The sequence below is a fragment of the Betta splendens genome, chromosome 4 (assembly GCF_900634795.4).
Source record: "Betta splendens chromosome 4, fBetSpl5.4, whole genome shotgun sequence".
Taxonomy (NCBI): domain Eukaryota; kingdom Metazoa; phylum Chordata; class Actinopteri; order Anabantiformes; family Osphronemidae; genus Betta; species Betta splendens.
This window is the reverse complement of record NC_040884.2, coordinates 24,758,722-24,775,920: the sequence shown is the minus strand read 5'-3', so window position 1 is coordinate 24,775,920 and position 17,199 is coordinate 24,758,722. Positions and strand designations below refer to the sequence as shown.

The 17,199-nt window shown below is 50.5% G+C and overlaps 2 protein-coding genes across 7 annotated transcripts in view; both read left to right on the top strand.

The window, feature by feature from the left end:
- Window positions 1-199: 199 nt before the first annotated feature.
- On the top strand, window positions 200-9,387 carry edem3 (ER degradation enhancer, mannosidase alpha-like 3). Of its 4 annotated transcripts, XM_029145789.3 has the most exons (20): window positions 202-1,339; window positions 1,427-1,472; window positions 1,620-1,720; window positions 1,861-1,900; window positions 2,013-2,125; window positions 2,290-2,443; window positions 2,788-2,922; window positions 3,538-3,643; window positions 3,830-3,927; window positions 4,153-4,278; window positions 4,369-4,452; window positions 4,648-4,731; window positions 5,035-5,159; window positions 5,297-5,620; window positions 5,699-5,843; window positions 5,977-6,168; window positions 6,677-6,842; window positions 7,026-7,211; window positions 7,590-7,637; window positions 8,373-9,387. In XM_029145789.3, exons 1-20 carry the CDS (start codon window positions 1,251-1,253, stop codon window positions 8,738-8,740), a joined length of 2,730 nt encoding a protein of 909 aa, XP_029001622.1. In that variant the 5' UTR covers window positions 202-1,250; the 3' UTR covers window positions 8,741-9,387. The 4 variants fall into 4 exon arrangements, with proteins under 4 accessions (XP_029001620.1, XP_029001621.1, XP_029001622.1 ...); XM_029145787.3 differs by having other exon boundaries at window positions 200-1,339; window positions 5,297-5,843; XM_029145790.3 differs by lacking the exon at window positions 7,590-7,637 and having other exon boundaries at window positions 203-1,339.
- A 384-nt stretch (window positions 9,388-9,771) lies between these two features.
- zgc:92140 (uncharacterized protein LOC447854 homolog) overlaps window positions 9,772-17,199 on the top strand; it is a 15,672-nt gene continuing 8,244 nt past the window's right edge. Inside the window, exons 1-2 of one of the 3 annotated variants that reach the window (XM_029145800.3) lie at window positions 9,772-9,908; window positions 16,482-16,616. In XM_029145800.3, coding sequence (XP_029001633.1) covers window positions 16,526-16,616 — 91 coding nt within the window. In that variant the 5' untranslated portion in view covers window positions 9,772-9,908; window positions 16,482-16,525. Of the gene's footprint in view, window positions 9,909-10,269; window positions 10,476-16,481; window positions 16,617-17,199 lie in introns of those variants that run through there. The other 2 variants (XM_029145799.3, XM_055508285.1) reach the window with 2 other exon arrangements.

The window sequence follows — 17,199 nt, the reverse complement described above, 5'->3', positions numbered from 1 at the left end:
AACTGTCGTGGCGCTTAGATCGAAGTAATACAGTAACGTAAACAAGTGCTTGTCCTGGGATTTATAATATACAATCATAATAGTACGCCTATCATCCAGAGTAATGTTCATTCTGCAAATCCAGCAGAGGCCGACGCGGTTTGTTTCTCTGTTGTGTGAAATGTCTGCCTGAGAAGCACACTCGGGGATCACAGCCTTTCGGTATTTTCAGGAAGCGGATGTTGTTGACGTTACGGTATCCGGGGCAGACTAGCTTTGGAAAAACAGGAGCATACGGCACAATTATATGTTTTTTTACCTCGAAGATCAGAAAATATTTCACGGTCAGGACTGTTGCTCAACAATGGACAGAGTTTTTCCTCGATCTGAATTGTCTTTTCGATTCCCACGTCTCCACCAGGTCGGCTAGTTAGCACAAGTTGCTAACTGGCTAATTAAACCCTGACTGGTGTAAGCAGCTGAGAACGGAGACCTGTCAGGAAGAGGAAATTATTAACTTCTATCTAAAAAGGTTTTGACGCGTCAGTGTGATAACAGGAGCGGGTATGAACAGGAGCAGCGTGTGACTGGCTGTACATTGTGTAAAACAGGTACACGATTTGAGGAGAGGAGCGCCCAAATAGGAACCGACGTTGATTTATTTGGTTTACAGATGGTCTCAAATATGATTGTGTTTTGGTCACGGACTAAAAACTAGACTTTTCTTAACTACTGAGGTTCTAAGCCTGTAGTTTAAAACGTCACAAATGGAACATCTAGGTCCTTGGAGTCCTCGGATTTGGGTTGTGTTGGGCTGAAGTTGTTGGATGCCTTGTTTGCTATAGGTCCGGTGTGACTGCTCGGCAAAGTAAACAGGTGTGACACGTACTACTCAGATCCTGGACCGACGTTGTTGCTGCTACAGCATATGTCAGATATCTCTGCCTACAGCCAGATCCTTGTGGTTACGTGCAATAACATTCCTGAAGCCTTTTAATGAAAGGGTTAGGCACTAGGTACTCGCACATTTGATGTGCCTTATAAATGGTGTTTGGGATAGAAGTAGTGAAGTAATGAAGTATAAGTGGCCAACACATAGTAGTCAAAGTGCTTTATGATGATCTCCATAGTTTAAGGGAAGACGTGGGTGAGTACTTAGATGTTGTTTTATTTTGAGTGGTTTAGCTGAGACTGTGGGAATGAGGAAGCACTTGTTTACTCACTGACTGAGAGCCAAACTGTAGCTGCTGCCAACTTGTCCACCTACTGCAATGCCAAACGTACTGTTCTCACTGATGCTGCTCGGAGCACTATGCAGCCATGGACATTCAATGTCAAGGGAGGAGAAGCGCAAATTGAAGTGAGTTGAGATATACCCGCAGCATTTTCAGAGCATGGAAAACTGGTGTGTGTGTGTGTATAACATCTGTGTGTCTCTTTACCCAAGGAACCAAGTGGTTGAGATGTTTGACCATGCGTATAAGAATTACATGGTAAGGTCTTCAATGCAAGATGGTCTGTTTTTACATTTGTCACAAATATACAGGGGGTGACAGGGTTGTACTCTGGCTGATCTGGCCACCAAAGAAAATGAATCATTTGTGCTGGAGTTGAATTTGTTCATTTGTTGTGCTTCCCAGGACCATGCGTACCCAGCAGACGAGCTTATGCCTTTGACGTGCAGAGGAAGAGTACGAGGACTTGAACCCAGTCGAGGCGACGTAGACGACGCACTAGGAAAGTGAGTATGACACTTCTATAGTTCATTGAGGTCCAATTTAGAAGTCAAACACGATGTCGGTACACCCATAATATTTTGTACATATTCTCCTTGAAGTGCAGCGTCACCGGTGGTTAATCATTATTGCTTCTTTCTTTTAGGTTCTCTTTGACTCTCATAGATACTCTGGATACTTTGGTGGTGAGTATAGTTCTTTGTTTTTAGGTCACTTTTTCATAATTACGTTCAGTTTTTCCACTTAGACTGTAAAATGATCCTGTTTTTATAGTCATGTGCTATTTGTCGTTGCCAGCTGCTGAATAAGACGACAGAGTTTGAGGCTGCTGTGAGGAGAGTGCTCTCAGATGTGAGACTGGACAACGATATTGTTGTGTCAGTGTTTGAAACCAACATCCGTGTTCTTGGGTAAGATTGGATTGTCAATGCACCATGATTATTACTTACAAGCATTTCATATGGACAAGCAGCAAATGGGACAGCTAAGTTGCAAACAGGCAGGGAACTCAATAAGTCAGTGGACAGAGTCATACGTTATTCTCCTTTGTTCTGTGTCTGTGTGTGTTGCTCAGAGGTCTGTTAGGAGGACACTCCATGGCTGTGATGCTGAGAGATGAAGGTCAACACATGCAGTGGTACCAGGATGAACTCCTCCATATGGCTAAAGACCTGGGTCTCCGTCTGCTGCCGGCTTTTAACACCAGCAGTGGCCTGCCTTACCCCAGGGTAAGACAGACAGACAGACAGACAGACATGTCAGGGTCTTTTTTTTTTTACTCCAACTTGCTATGAAGGGAAACTTACCTTTGTGTTTATTACAGTGTTTTAATGCGTATGCAGGATAAAAAGAAACATTAGACTTTGACAAACTGACATCTACATCTGCTCACAGCAGCCTCTCCGATCAAGACTACATATTTCCATTTTCTGCTTCACTGCCCTCCTCACAGCTGTCGCAGCTTGTAGACGCAGACATTTTTATAGCTGACTAGTTTTCATGCACAGTCTCACACATGACAAATACCACTACAGAACATATTTTCTGATGTCTTATTTTTCTTGCCTGTCAGGTGAACTTGAAACACGGCGTCAGGGGTCCTGAGACGCGAACGGGAACAGAAACTGAAACGTGTACAGCGTGCGCTGGAACCATCATCTTGGAATTTGCTGCCTTAAGTCGCTTCACTGGCGATCCTGTGTTTGAGGTATCACCTAATTTACGCACATTGTATTTCATAGCTTAATTTAGTAGATGTTGAACACATGGAAAATGGAAAAAAACTGTCAGGGATATTTAGCTAGTTTATAAACGAACACAACAGCTCTGAACAACCACAACCTGCCTCTCTTTTTTTCTAATCCTGGATACACAGTGTTATTCGTGTGTTTGCGATCAGTATTAGATGGAGCATATTTATTATTTGGAAAAAAGGGGAAAGCAGATCACCAGCTTCCAAAGCAGCATATAAAACGTATGAACACTGGAGCCTAGATTTCAAATTTGCTCTTTATGGTTATTTGCTTTTGTGGTCCTAAGCATGTTTATGCGTGTACATTCTATTTTTGTATGTGTCAAACATATTTTGCTGTGGTGGCTTATGTTTAAGTAACAATAAATCAGTGAGACAGCAAAAACAATGGCAGCTTCTGAAGCTTCTGCTGTGGTTGATTTTATTATTTACACCCATGACGTGTCTTTTTACATGTTGAACAAGCACTGAGTCAGTCTCTAAACTATACATTTATATACTAATGGCACCTAATGTAGATTGATTCTCAACCTATTTGAATCAATAATGCTTCCTTCTTCTCACATTTAGGCTCACGCCCGGAGAGCCATGGACTTTCTGTGGGAAAAGAGACAGAGGAACAGCAACCTGGTGGGGACCACAATCAACATTCATTCTGGAGAGTGGGTTCGAAGAGGTGAGAGTGTGGAGGACAAAGAAAGGGAGCTAGAGTAGAAGGCAGCAAGGAGACAAGGACATAGAAAAGTGAAAATGAGCTAGAGTACTTCAGCCTTTCCTGAGTGAGACAGGAAGTCTAATGGATCCCTGTCATGGGATTTCTTCTGTGTTATCAAGTGGAGTGTGATTGATTTCATGTTCTCAGACAGTGGAGTTGGAGCGGGAATTGACTCTTACTACGAATACCTGTTAAAGGCCTATGTGCTCCTGGGAGATGACCAGTTCTTACAGCGGTTCAATATTGTGAGCACCCACACACACACACACACACACACACACACACACACTAGAGTCATTTGCCTGCACTCTACAGTAACAGACTTTATGCAAATATAGTTTTCATAGGTCTGACATGAGTCATCTCCTTTTTCAGATCTTATGCTCACTTACTGTTTTGACTAACACTTATCTCATAAAGCACAACAAGACTGTTATGTCCACAACCCCTTTGCTTTCTGCCCCATTCAGCACTATGCATCTATAATGAAGTACATCAGTCAGCCTCCTCTGCTGCTGGACGTCCACATCCACAAGCCCCTGCTCCCTGCTCGCACCTGGATGGACTCTCTCCTGGCCTTCTTCCCTGGACTGCAGGTCCGATTACAGCTTGTGGAGTGGTGCGTTTACTGTCTCTGTGGAGTCTAGTGCTGTTTCAGTAAGGTCTCCCTCCTGCATGTGTCTCAGGTGTTGAAGGGAGACATCCGTCCTGCTATAGAGACTCATGAGATGCTGTACCAAGTTACCAAGAAGCACAACTTCCTGCCTGAGGTAATCAATCTCTCTGTCGTCACTCAAACAGGCTTGATAAATCAGTGTGGCTTGTGTTGACAACTCGAGCTGTTTGGAAATTAATAAGCTTGTGTTTTATGTGAAACAGCTGCAGCCTACGTTTGCTCGGCCTGTTCTAATGTGGATGCTTGATGGCGTGTGCTGACCTCCTCGTCCTTCTCTGTCTGTCCCCAGGCCTTCACTACTGATTTCAGGGTACACTGGGCCCAACATCCCCTGAGGCCTGAGTTTGCAGAGAGCACCTATTTCCTTTATAAGGTAATTTATCAGCAAAGCTTGACATAATGCAGACGTCCTCTTTCGGTGTTACAGTGCAGACGGAAATGCCTGGCAACGTACTGGTTCATATTAAATGTTGCTAAAATTCTTGGGTTCAAGTTGCCCAATTTAAACATCACCTGCATTTCTGTATTCATCAATAGATTAGTGTTTTTTAATCACCATCATACTAGTTTGTCATTCGCCTTCTGGTGTCCTATCTTCTGTTTGAGTAGATTGTCTCACTGCTTTTGTCATAGCTGCTGGACTGTCCTCTGTTATGATCACCTCCTTTCCTCTTAGGCCACAGGAGACGCGTACTACCTGGAGGCAGGTCGGACCATTCTCGACAACCTCAACCGCTTTGCTCGCGTTCCCTGCGGCTTTGCTGCAATGAAGGACGTGCGCACTGGAAGCCACGAGGACCGGTGAGAATATAAGAACACAGAGAATTATCCGAAATAAAACAGACTTCTCCATAAGATCTGCACACCATGAATTATATTATTGAAAATGTGAATGCAGTACTGTCATATAAACATAAATTCCTGTTCTGTTTGGTCAGAATGGACTCGTTCTTCCTTGCGGAGATGTTCAAGTACTTGTTCCTGCTGTTCGCTGAAGCGGACGACCTGCTATTTGACATTGAGGACTACGTCTTCACCACTGAGGCCCACCTGCTGCCGCTGTCCCTTTCCATGGCTCCCCAGTCCTCGTCTGTCCCCTCGAACCGAACGGTGATAGTTCAGCCGGAGGTGGAGCTGGATGATTTTGACTGGACGTGCCCCAACACCCGCCTCCTGTTCACCGACCCTGCTTTTCCCAACAACCTGCGAGAACCGATCCGTAGCGCCGTGGACAAGAGCTGCCCCCGTCCTCTGCCGTACAGGTGTGTACACAAACAGGCGTCACCGGGTGTTGCTTCAGTTGTCTCAACCTTTCCTCACGGTGTTGTCACTGCTTTCAGGGAGCCTGGTATAGGCCGTCCACCGCTGAGGGCTCAAGACTTCATGGCGAACAACCCTGAACATTTGGAGCTGCTGAGGAGGATGGGAGTCAGTCTCATTCACTTGAAAGACGGCAGGGTGCAGCTGGTCCAGCATGCTACACAGGTCCGGATCAACACGTGCAGCATCAGAGCCTTGAAATGCTAGTCTAGCTTAGCGGTGGCACGTCCCCTTAGTTCTGTAGATGCTCGAGTGATGATTGTTTCCCCCTTTCCTCTCCCCTCCCACGCCGGTTTAGGCCGTCAGCGCAGTGGCAGCGGAGGACGGCGTGCGTTTCATGCAGGAGATGATGGAGCTGTCCAGCCAGCAGCAGAAAGAGCAGCTGCCGCCCAGAGCCATCCAGATCGTCTCGCACCCGTTCTTCGGCAGGGTGGTTCTGACCGCCGGCCCGGCGCAGTTTGGCACAGACTTGTCCAAAAGTTCCACAGGGGTGAGTAGGTTTGTAGCCTGAACACGCCGCCAAGTTTCAAGTGGGCACTTGTTCTGTTAGCGTTTCTCACTGTTCCCCTGAGAGCGCATCCACTTGTTGAATATTTGTGTTAATTCAAAAAGACTGAAAAGATAACGTAAACAATGTCTTGAGCTGCTCTTTTAGATGAAGCACAAAGCAAAGATTGTCTACGTCAGATGTGTTTTCATGTGGGAAGTTATTTTAGATTCCCTAAAACGAAAGCAACACTGGCATCTCAAATGTTTATCATATTTCTGAGTTGTGCTGACCTGATCATCTGGATCCTTGACCTACTTGTTGTGAATTCTCTAGACACTCAGCTCTTTTATTCACACATGTTTGACTGAACATTACTCAGACTTTTAATAGCGAGCTAGTAGGGTAATGTTTATTTAATGCCTGCATGCTTCTCTGAGTAACGTCTAGAAAAGATCAAGGCGTGAAGAGGTGTTCTTTTCCTCCCGTGTCCCTTTCGACTCGTGTTTAGGTACGGGGCTTCGTGACTGTGGCTGAACCCTACAGCGGCTGCTCTGAGATCACCAATGCGGAGTACGTCCGGGGCCACATCGCTCTGCTCCAGAGGGGACAGTGCATGTTTGCAGAGAAGGCTCGAAACATCCAGAAAGCCGGCGCCATCGGAGGCATAGTCATCGGTGAGCGCGAGCAGCTAATGACACAAGACGAATGATAATAACTCTGTGATGAGATTAAGCTTTGATAAGCAGATTATATTAAGGGAGGGGGGAGGGCAAACATCAAATGATGAATTGTGTCAGATTATTAATAATTACAATAATTAATGTCTTCCTCTTGTTTTTTTTCCCTTCCTCCTCCAGACGACAACGAAGGCAGCAGCAGTGACACAGCCCCCCTCTTTCAGATGGCCGGGGACGGCCGCAGCACAGACGACGTCACCCTGCCCGTCCTCTTCCTCTTCCACAAGGAGGGCAAGATCCTGCTGGAGGCGCTGAAGGAGTACAGGGAGGTGGAGGTGCTGCTGAGCGACAAAGCCAGGGACAGAGGTGCGGCGTTCAACTCTTGCGCCCTGCTTTGCTTCTCGCTGCTGCGCTGTGTCTTGATTGATGGCTGAGCCCGTATCCCTCCACGGCCTCATTAAGTGTCCACGGCCATAAAATAAACATGAGGTGCAGGGAGTGGGGCATCATTTGAAGCCTCTGAGATGGTGACTCATTCCGGAGCCACCCACCAGCCGTGGTTCCACTGGCACATTGTGAACATTTACACCCTTAAATATAGAGCATTCTCATCCTCTTCCTCTTTTTTTCCCAACTTGCCAAGTCCTCTATGTCCCTTTGTAGACTGTGACAGCATCTTTACTCTTCTTTTATTTTTGCTTTCTGTTTTTTTTTCCATCACCTCTCTTCCCTTTGGATGAGCAGCAACCATATTTAAAGGTAAACCACTTCCGGGCAGCCTGATTGAGGGCAGTAAGTATTCTCTCCTTTCTCTGTTGCTCACATTTTTATCCTTTCTCTGCCTTTTATCGGTCTGTCGTCCTCGCAGTAATGCTCATATCACTCCATTCCTTTCTGGCTCACTCCGCCTTCAGTAGAAAAGCTATTGCAGTCACAGTATTGTCATTTGTTATTTTCCCCCTCGGAGCTTAGGGCATGACAGCTCTGTCTTTTTTCCACCCTCACAGCAGCCAGCCTCACATAGCACGGCTCGACAGAGCGCTAACGTTTGATCCCGCGTCTTCAAAACTTAAACATCTCGCATATGTCAAAATTGCATGGTAACAAAACTAATAGCAAATGCTAATAACGCACAGCAGCATAATGGAGAAACATGGACTTGTTCCTCTCCACGACTACATTTATATAAACTACTTTGCATGAATGTAGCTTTTCTGAGCAAATCTGTGTAAATTCACAGTACAGTGCCAGACTTCTTCTCAGTTGACTTTCAGTTTGGTTGTAGAGCTATGTGAGAAAGGCTTTATCCTGTGGCGGAAACATGACTCACCATCAGCATCATACTGTTGTAGCTGACAGCCTCTTGATGAAACTGGTTCTATTTTTGACTGAGAATGGAAGCCAGGAGGCATGTTGTATAGATTACTGACTGAGGAGGAGGAAAAGGGCTTTGTGCGTGTGTGTGCGTGCGCGTGTGTGTGTATCTTTGTGTACTTGTTCCGTCTCACACCCCTGCTTCCTTTTCAGGTGTAGATGTGCAAGAAGCAGAGGAGGGCTGCTTAACTGAGGCAACAACTCCCACCTCATCTGAACCTGCCGGCGAGTCGCAGATGAGCACGGTGGAGCTGGACGAGGCTGTTGCTGGGGAGGCTGCGCCATCGCACGAAGGAGTCGGCCCTGCAGGTGAAGACGCAGGTCCGGCGGAGAAGATGAGCGCGTCGGAAGCAGAGGGCGGACCCGCGGAGGCCGAGGCCGCCGCCGCTCAGCCCGACCGGAGCCCAGAGGCGAAGGAGAAGCCGGAGGGGGGCGCGAACAGCCAGTCGGTGGACGAACTCCTGGCTGATTGGCAGGAGGACCTGGAGGCTTTCAAGCAGATGGAGAAGGATGAGCTCTGACAGTCGCCGGGTGTGTCGTGCCCTTTGAGCGTGGTTGGGTCCGGCCACACGAGGAGAGCCCCAGAGGCCCTTCACACATCACCAGCGCCAGTCAGATGAACGCGGAGGAAGCTGGGACGATGTCTCCTTTAGTGACTGTTTCCTGTCTTGCCCTCTATGAATGGCATCGCGTGCCAAGGCAGCCCACATACTGTATCTGGACCATTAGGCCGGTGGGCGATGGGACAGAGGCCAGGGTCCTTACCTCACTTTCTCATACAGTTTCTGTTCATCTGTTCACACGCTAATGATTGGCCTGGACCAGACTGAGCGTAACAGCGTCTCCCTGTCCACACAAACTACATCTCGCATTGCTGTTCTTTCTATGCATTTCTCATTCATTTCTCCTGTCACTCAAATGGTCCAAAAACTAATTTAGATCAGCGAAATCCATTGACCAACTGATTTTATTTAAATGTGGTGATTATTTGTGTTGAGGCATTTGCTGTATTCATGGTCTTGGGTATAATCACATTTACATATTGATGTTAATTGATTATTGTGGAGATCAATAACATCAAATAAGCTGCAGGATCTTTTCTATGTGTGGCTTTATGGTACAGAAGCCGAACTGAATCTTGCTGAAGAATACATGAAGTCATGCGTCAGTGTGAATATGTGTTTGTCAAGGTGTGCTGACTGAAACAACATCGAGTAACGTTCACTCAGGTTCTGGTTCTGGCCAGCGACCGACAACCTCTGGACCACACGGGGTGGAGCAGGCACACCCTCAGCAGCATTGCAGGATGAACTACCTACCCGTACGCGCCACAGGGGGGCGCTGTGCGATCTGTCTATCATGCTGTAGCCATTGATTGACTGGAAGTAGCGAGAATACGCCAATAAATCAACATCATGGAAATAAAAACAGAAACGCGAGGGAAAAGGGGGGAAAATCGGCGTGTTCTTTGCTGCTTATTCGCAGAATTCAGCTACATCCTGAAAGGCGGCAACCACCGCTCCAGTTACTAAAGGCTGGGTTTTTAGGTTTAAAAGTTTTCGGTTTCTATAAAGACACCCACACAAAATCATGTGAGTCAACATAATTGGAAAATTCTTCTTTGTGACACATGAAAGCAGCGGTGGAAGAAGTTCGCTGCTTCCACGCAAGTAAAGGTATTAGGAAAAGGTTGGTAAACATATGAATTATTAACATATGAGGGTTTTAATAATAAGGCTCTTAAAGGTGGAGTCCAGGTATTCTGTATAGAAATATATAAAATGTCTTAAATGGAGAAATCTCTTTAAATTTCTCTTTAAACGCTGTGACGCTGACATAAAATGTGCAATAATGCCCATTATAGTGCATTACCTGAGTACGTGTGCGTCACTTTAGTGCTTCTCTACAACTGGACTAAGTGGCGCTCGCCAGATTTTCCTGGGGATCTTCCACTGCGCCTCAAACGCCGCGCTAACAGGTCGCGGCGGATCACTTTCATAGCTGGGACTGAAATAAGACGGCAGCTCAGGTTCGGCGGTGATTGGTGAGTCGGCGGGGCACTCCTCAGCAAGATGGCTGCATTGCTGCGCGCAATAGTGGCATCCTGGTGAAATGACGCAAGCCACAGTTTAGGCTCAGTCCTCCAGGCGCTCGCCTCTCCAGTCTCCATAGCGCAGATCCCGCCCGACACACAGCCGGAAGACCGAGCCGGCGATCCCCCCCAGTGGACCGAGCCGAACCGGTTCGTCTGAGTAAGTAAGCGCGTGAATTAGTTCTTAAACGTGTCCCAGAGGTGTCATTTACGCCCCCCCGTGAACGCCACGCTCCGCCGGTGGCTTCTTTTTCTCTTTATCCTCTCTTTTGTTGTTGTTTCCCGAGCGCACCGCGTTCAGCCCCGGTCTCTCCGTCCGCGGCTCCTCGGCTTTTTCTTTATTTCCCAACCACGCAGCTCGTCCAAGCGCCTCCGTCTCGTCGTTTTACCGGCGATCGGGACGAGGGACGTGTGCTTTTCCCGTTTCGGGGCTGTGCGAACGTGCTCGCTCGCCTCGGACAGTGTCGTCTCGGCGCGTTTCACATTTTCCACGCATCCTGGGCGGCCGCGGAGCCGCGCTCCGCCGCCGCCGCCGCGAGGCCGTTCGCGTTCCCACTAAAAAAGAAAGCCCTCCCGGGGAAGAAGGGGACGGATCCGGGCTGAACGGGCCGTTAACCTTTGTGGAAATCCAACTATGTAAACACACGGGGCGCGTTGGCGCTGCCTCTGCCTCCCCCTGTGGGGAACAAAGCAGCCTGTGTGTCCGCGCGGCGCAGCTGGGCACAGCTGTTGAGCCGAGCTGCCGAGCTCCGGCCGCGGGACGGCGCCGAGCCCTGCGAGCGGCCGCCGGCGCCCCCGGTGCGGCGTGAGAAGCTGCGGTCTTCCGGCGGGCTGCGTGGCAGGCAGGTGATGACTGCGTGTTTCAGCGTGTCAGTGGGAGCTGCTGGGGAACATCTGGAAAGTCGCAGCGGCCGGTGGTATTTAATATGCAGGCTCATTTGCAGCTCGTTAGCGGAATCCTGGTCCGCAGGCGCTGTCACGCAGCGTCCCGCGCGCGTCCCGCACGCCTTCCCGGCTGCTGGGGTTAAACCGGCCCTGCGTTTGTATATGTCTGCCAGTGCAGCACCCTGGTGTGAAAGTAGGTTGGCGTGGCCGGTATTACGGCGCAGCATCCTGTCACCAGCGGCTTACACCAGGGTTATCAGGCTTATATAGGTTGCAATCAAGTCCCAGCAATCCTGAGTGGATGTCGCACGCCCCCCCTGCATTTATCTGTCTGTCTTCATCTCTCTGCCTCCATCTGCCTTTGGCACTCACCCTCCCTCCTCTTGTTTATAGTGATGTGTGTGTGTGTTTACGAGTCGACGCTCACATATGGCTTTTGGTTCCGGTGGCTAGCGGACTGGAACTCAACGGTCTCGCTCGTCCTCACTCTTCCTCTCTCTCTCCGGGGGGGAGAGGACACGTTCTCGGTCCTCTTCCTCGCCACCAGCATCATCATCCTCAGCTCCGGCAGCGGCACCACGTTGGCTGAGCGCCTGCCCCCCCCCTGCAGGTCATGATCAGACACGTGTGATGTCACCCCGCGAGGAGGTGGAGGGTTTCCATGGTTACCAGGATGTCTCCTGTGTGGGAGGGAGTTCCCACGACTGGTCCACAGCTCTGTCTGCCGTTAGTGTGCCGCGCCGCCTCTGGTCAGGTGGGATGAGCCGGGCTGCATGCGGCGCAGAAAGCACTGGGCCAGCACAACACGATCCCTCCGGCTCCCGTGCGTCTCTCAGTTTGACTGAGGGATCGATGCTGAAGCGGTGAGCGTTGCAGGTTGAGACCTGAAATCCATGCGCGGCTGCTGTGTTCTGGTCCCCGTGCTCAGAGCCTGCCTGCCGGTCTGACTGCTGGCCCGTTCGGGTCGGGTCGGGTTTTGGGCGCAGCTCGTCCTCAGCAGCAGAGACGCGGCTCCAGGTTCTCCCGTCGCAGCGCGTGCGAGGTGTTTGTTTTCCTCAGCGCCGGCCGTTTGTAATGAATATTAATGCCGCTCTTATTTTTGCCAGTCGTGGGCTGGCGTGAGCCGCGGAGACGCATTTGGACCAGAGAACGTCAACACGGCGTGTGGCCGCGGCGCCGGAGCGGCCCGGTCCGTCGGGGCCTCAACCTCACGCGTGTGAAGGTCGACACGTTGCCCAACGGCTTCGTAATCGGCCGTTGCTTCACTTTTGAGGAACTGCAGCCGGTGTAGAAACAGACCACAGGCCCCGAGGACCAAACACACGCTTCAATTCATGGCGTGAACGTGAAGGCGCCGCTCATCAGCGCAGGCTCTGACCTGCTTTCGTCACCTGAGGACAGCGGAACCGGGCCCTGACGGCCGCTCCCAGAGAACCCGTCCTGCTCTCAAACAGTCTGGGTTCACGCGTGCCTTCGGATTCCTGCTTTCGCCGTACGCGACGCCGCTCAGGGCAGATGCTCGGTCGCGCAGTCCTCTCGGTTTCACTTCAGCTGTTTTGTTTTTTTTCCACGAGCCTGAGTGAAGAATGCAGGTCTCTTGCCAAAGTATGTATGTAACAACTTGTCAGAAAGAGACTCTGCTCCTGCTTCTCCTCCAGCAGAGGCCGTGTGTGTGTGTGTGTGTGTGTGTGTGTGTGTGTGTGTGTGTGTGTGTGTGTGTGTGTGTGTGTGTGTGTGTGTGTGTGTGTGTGTGTGTGTGTGTGTGTGTGTGTGTGTGTGTGTGTGTGTGTGTGTGTGTGTGTGTGTGTGTGTGTGTGTGTGTGTGTGTGTGTGTGTGTGTGTGTGTGTGTGTCACGCGGCTGGTGGAGGACAGAGGAGCTCCTGTGTCCTCCTCCTCCTCCTCCTTCCCGTGAGGAGGAGGAGGAGGAAGCACAGAATGGTGTGAGATGAAGCAGCCTGTGCTTGTTGGCACCTCTTCCCCGGCTCGTCAGACTGATAGACTGCTCAAACAGGGACGGGAGGAGAGTAAATATTATGGCGCTGAGCGGTGAGAGGTGGCTTTGAACCAGGAGACAAAGGAGACGTCTCAGAGTCGCGTGTGCAGGTGATGGAGGCCTCCTCTCCATCGGGCGCCTCGCTGAGAGACCACTTCTCCCCAGGCTTTGTCTGCGGGTGATGTCATCGCTTCCCCTGCCGGCCTTTTAAAGCTCCGTCGCTGCTCGGAGGCTGAATCATAGCCCCATCGTCGGCCTCGCGACGAGCGTAGAGAATAAAACAGAAAGCAGGAACCTGTGGCACCCGTCCTAAATCTCCTCTCTAGGACTTCTCCGTCGCCGGCCTGTTTCAAACTTTGGCTCAGCCAGTTTTTCAGGCTCTGTGGCTGCTCGTTCCGCCTCTGGCAGCGGCCCGTGTTTGAGAGCGGCTGGCGCTGCACACTGCGCGGCCTGTGTTTGTGCGTGCGTGTGCACCCCTCTTCGCGGCCCCTCCTCCCACAGACCGGCCTGTATGAGAGGCTCATGCGCCTCAAACCGAGGTGCGGGTCACGTCCCACCTCCAGCTTTGCAGGCACGCACAGGCCCGCGTTCGCCCAGTGCTCGTTTTCAGGCCTCGGCGCAGAAGTCGCGCGGCGATGGTTTAGATTTGGAGATCGCTGACGGGGCGGAAACGCCGGCGGGAGGCTCTGATCCAAATCTGGTGTAAGTTTAGCTCGAAATGATGCGAGACCGGCCAGCTGACATCATGGCGGTATTTATATCTGACAATTGGGTTACTACTGTGCTTTGGCGACGTGGCCCGTGTTAAATGTTAAGTATGTGGAGCATCGCCCGCATCCTGAGGTGGTGGTTGATGCCAGTGGGCATTAGGATCACTTATCCTCCTCATGGTGGATCACAGAGGCTCAGCGTGCGGCGGAGCGGGCGAGACGTGGTGGGAGCGAGGCTCTCGGCTGACTGTCCCGTGGGTCGGGTCTCTGAGCGCGGGGCCGGGGGGTCGGTCCAGAGTCCAGAGCCCAGTGTTGCAGGTAGACGCGTGCGACGCACTGAAATAACCCGAATCTCAACCGCCTCGTGTTTGGAAAGTCCCCCGGTGCTGCTTGTCTGAGCACGACTGGAACCACAGGAATATCTTTGAAGATGCCGCCAAAGAAAAATGTGCATATCATATACGTGTGTGTATGAAATATGAATATACACACACGTATGAACATATGAAGTGTTTGATTTGTGATGGCAGAAAGGCCCTCGTGACTCCCCCCGTTCTGGCTGTTGTGTATTTATAGATGCCTCTGGTTTTGTGTTGTGCCCAGTAGCCGTAGCTCGCGCGTAGAAGCCAAGTAATAGCGGCTTGGCTAACGGATCCACAGCCCGGCATTAACCCCGCACACAACGGTGGCTCTGGGACTGCTGGGCGCTATTTTTAGCCGCTCCCACTCACAATTTGATGTTTTCAATACGCAGAAATCAAAGCCCTTCAGGCAGATGCTGCCCACACGCCGGAGCCTTCAGGACCGCTGGCGAGTCGATTCACAGTCTCTGTGCTGCGCTGATCTAATATTCACCCCGGCTCTACGCCGCGGCCCAGAGCTCGGAGGGACTCCGGCGTTCACCCCCCCCGTGCCCTGCAGGGTGCACACCTCTCCCTGCTCGCCTGGAGCTGGAGCTGCCTGCGTCTGCTTGAGCTGCTGAGACATAATTGAGTCATTCTGCAGTGGTTGTAGTGAGGGGTGTCCCGGCCTGGGACGCGCTGATAAGGCGCTCGCTGGACCACACACACACACACACACACACACACTCTGAAAGCCTCTGTGAAAGCATGCGTTGATTCACTCCCTCTCACCTGTGTGTCCATAGAGAAATGCATAAGCTCCTCTCCGGCTCTGGGGTAAAGGCTGCGTACCTAGAGAGCCATTAGAGATTCCCACACATTCCCTCATGCACAGCGTATGCAGCGTAGCGCACCTAACAAAGTACCACATCAAGGAAACGATGAGTTGTTGATTAGGTGGATTAATTGATTCTGATAAGTCAGGCTTTAATAAAAAGTTGTTAGAGGTGCTATCAGCTGTGGTGAAGTCTCGCAGGGAAAGAACTGGTGAGGCTGTAAACAGATGATGTCATCTTGTTTACAGCGCGTGTGAGGCACATGACATTATCTGACAGCCACTTCAGGTGGAGGGACATCCGTCCATTCAGCCTGTCTGAGTCCCGGCCTTTCTATTAGCAGCGTCGCAGGTCTCCTCCCCGCTCCCTGTGGTGCGTCCAGAGGCAGTCAAACACTGGAGCAAACACCGGCCTCTTGACGGCTTCAAACGCTCTGAGGGCGGAGGTGGAGGCGGCCGCCGTTTGAAGCCGGGCTCGTTCCGCGCCGCCGCTCGTCTTCCTCCGGCCCCGGCCTCCGTCGTCTCGCTGTTTTCATGTCGCTCGCCCCCTCGCCGCCTCATCGTGCGCTGGAGGACCGCTGCCTCTGGGCCCGTTCCCGTGAGTGACAGATGGACTCTGTCAGCGTGTGTGCGAGCCACCAACACACTCTATAATGTCATGTGTCTGGCAGCGTGTGTGATTGACAGACGGTGATTCACAGCTTCCTGCCAGCGGGACGCGGGCGTACTCCATCTGATTCTGAATAGGAATAATAATAATAATGATCATTTGAGAAGTCGGCTGTTTTGTTTCAAGCTGTCGCATCTTTTTTAACACGAAATGACTGAATTGTTTCAAAGCTGCTCTATTCAATATTTTAACAATACATTAACAATGGCTGAAATGATTGATGCTAATGCGTTTCTTAGAATGATCGCTCCACTCGGCACTTCCTGTCTGCCAGAGTTTGTGATATCTTTTCCCTCATAGTTTTGGCTTAATTGTTGTGGTTCACTTTCACTGCTGTCTTCAGCATGGTTTGCATTGTACAGAACAAACGAGCTCAACTAAAGCTGTGGCAAAGTACCTGCCCATCACCAAACAGCCCAGAGTTAACCACTAGCTAACAATTAGTCTGTTCTCCTGCAGCTTGTTACTGGAACTGGTCCTCCGAATGCAAGACATAAACAATGGTATTTATAGTAACATGATTTATGGTGGATCTAAAAATATAGAATCTATATATTTTCTTAACATAAATGGGGTTTGCTGTAATCACGCTGTGCATTGATCGGTCCAGGAGAAAAGAGGAGAGGAGGAGGTCGGCTGTGCAGTAGCTCAACAAACGAGAAGTGATACATGTGAAACCAGAACTGCGATGCCGTTGGTTTTATTGTGTTTGTGGCCTCCCTCTGTGCCCTGCAGGCCAGGTGAGAGTGCCATGAGGAGAGGCTTCAGCGCGTGAGGCCATGGGCTGCACCTCGGCCAAGCAGGTGTCGGCCGTGCCCAACGATGAGGAGGCACGCGGCAAGGCCTACAGCAACGGAGACCTCTTCACCGGTGGGTGGACACACACATGCAGGCACACGCACACACACATGCATGCAAACGCACACACACACACACACACATGCAGGCACACGCACACACACATGCATGCAAACGCACACACACACACACACACACACACACACACACACAGACCTACACACACACACACACGTTGCGGTAACAGCTTCACGGCTCTATTTCACTCCACTCCCTTCATCATAACTCAAAGTCAGAGTCAAGTTCTCCATTTTAGACAATAACTGTCAGAGGCACAGTTTTATAGAAGTCATGGTTGTTGACAGTGCATGTGGAAGAGAGGAAGTAACCAGTTAGCGTTGACCTCGGTGTCAGTGTTTAATATCGTCCTGGGTGAATCTTGAGAACAGGAACTCGACGCGGCGCTGGTGAGATTTGACACGATCCACTGGTGATTGAGCTGATTCCAGTTATATAAGTGGAATACGGTGGCGCTTAACGCAGCTGCAGTGATTCATTGACCGATGGATCCGTAATGAACATCACCATTGTTCGCTGGTGCCCTGAATGAGGCGGATGCCAGAACGAGATGATGGGGATTAACGGCGATTAGGAA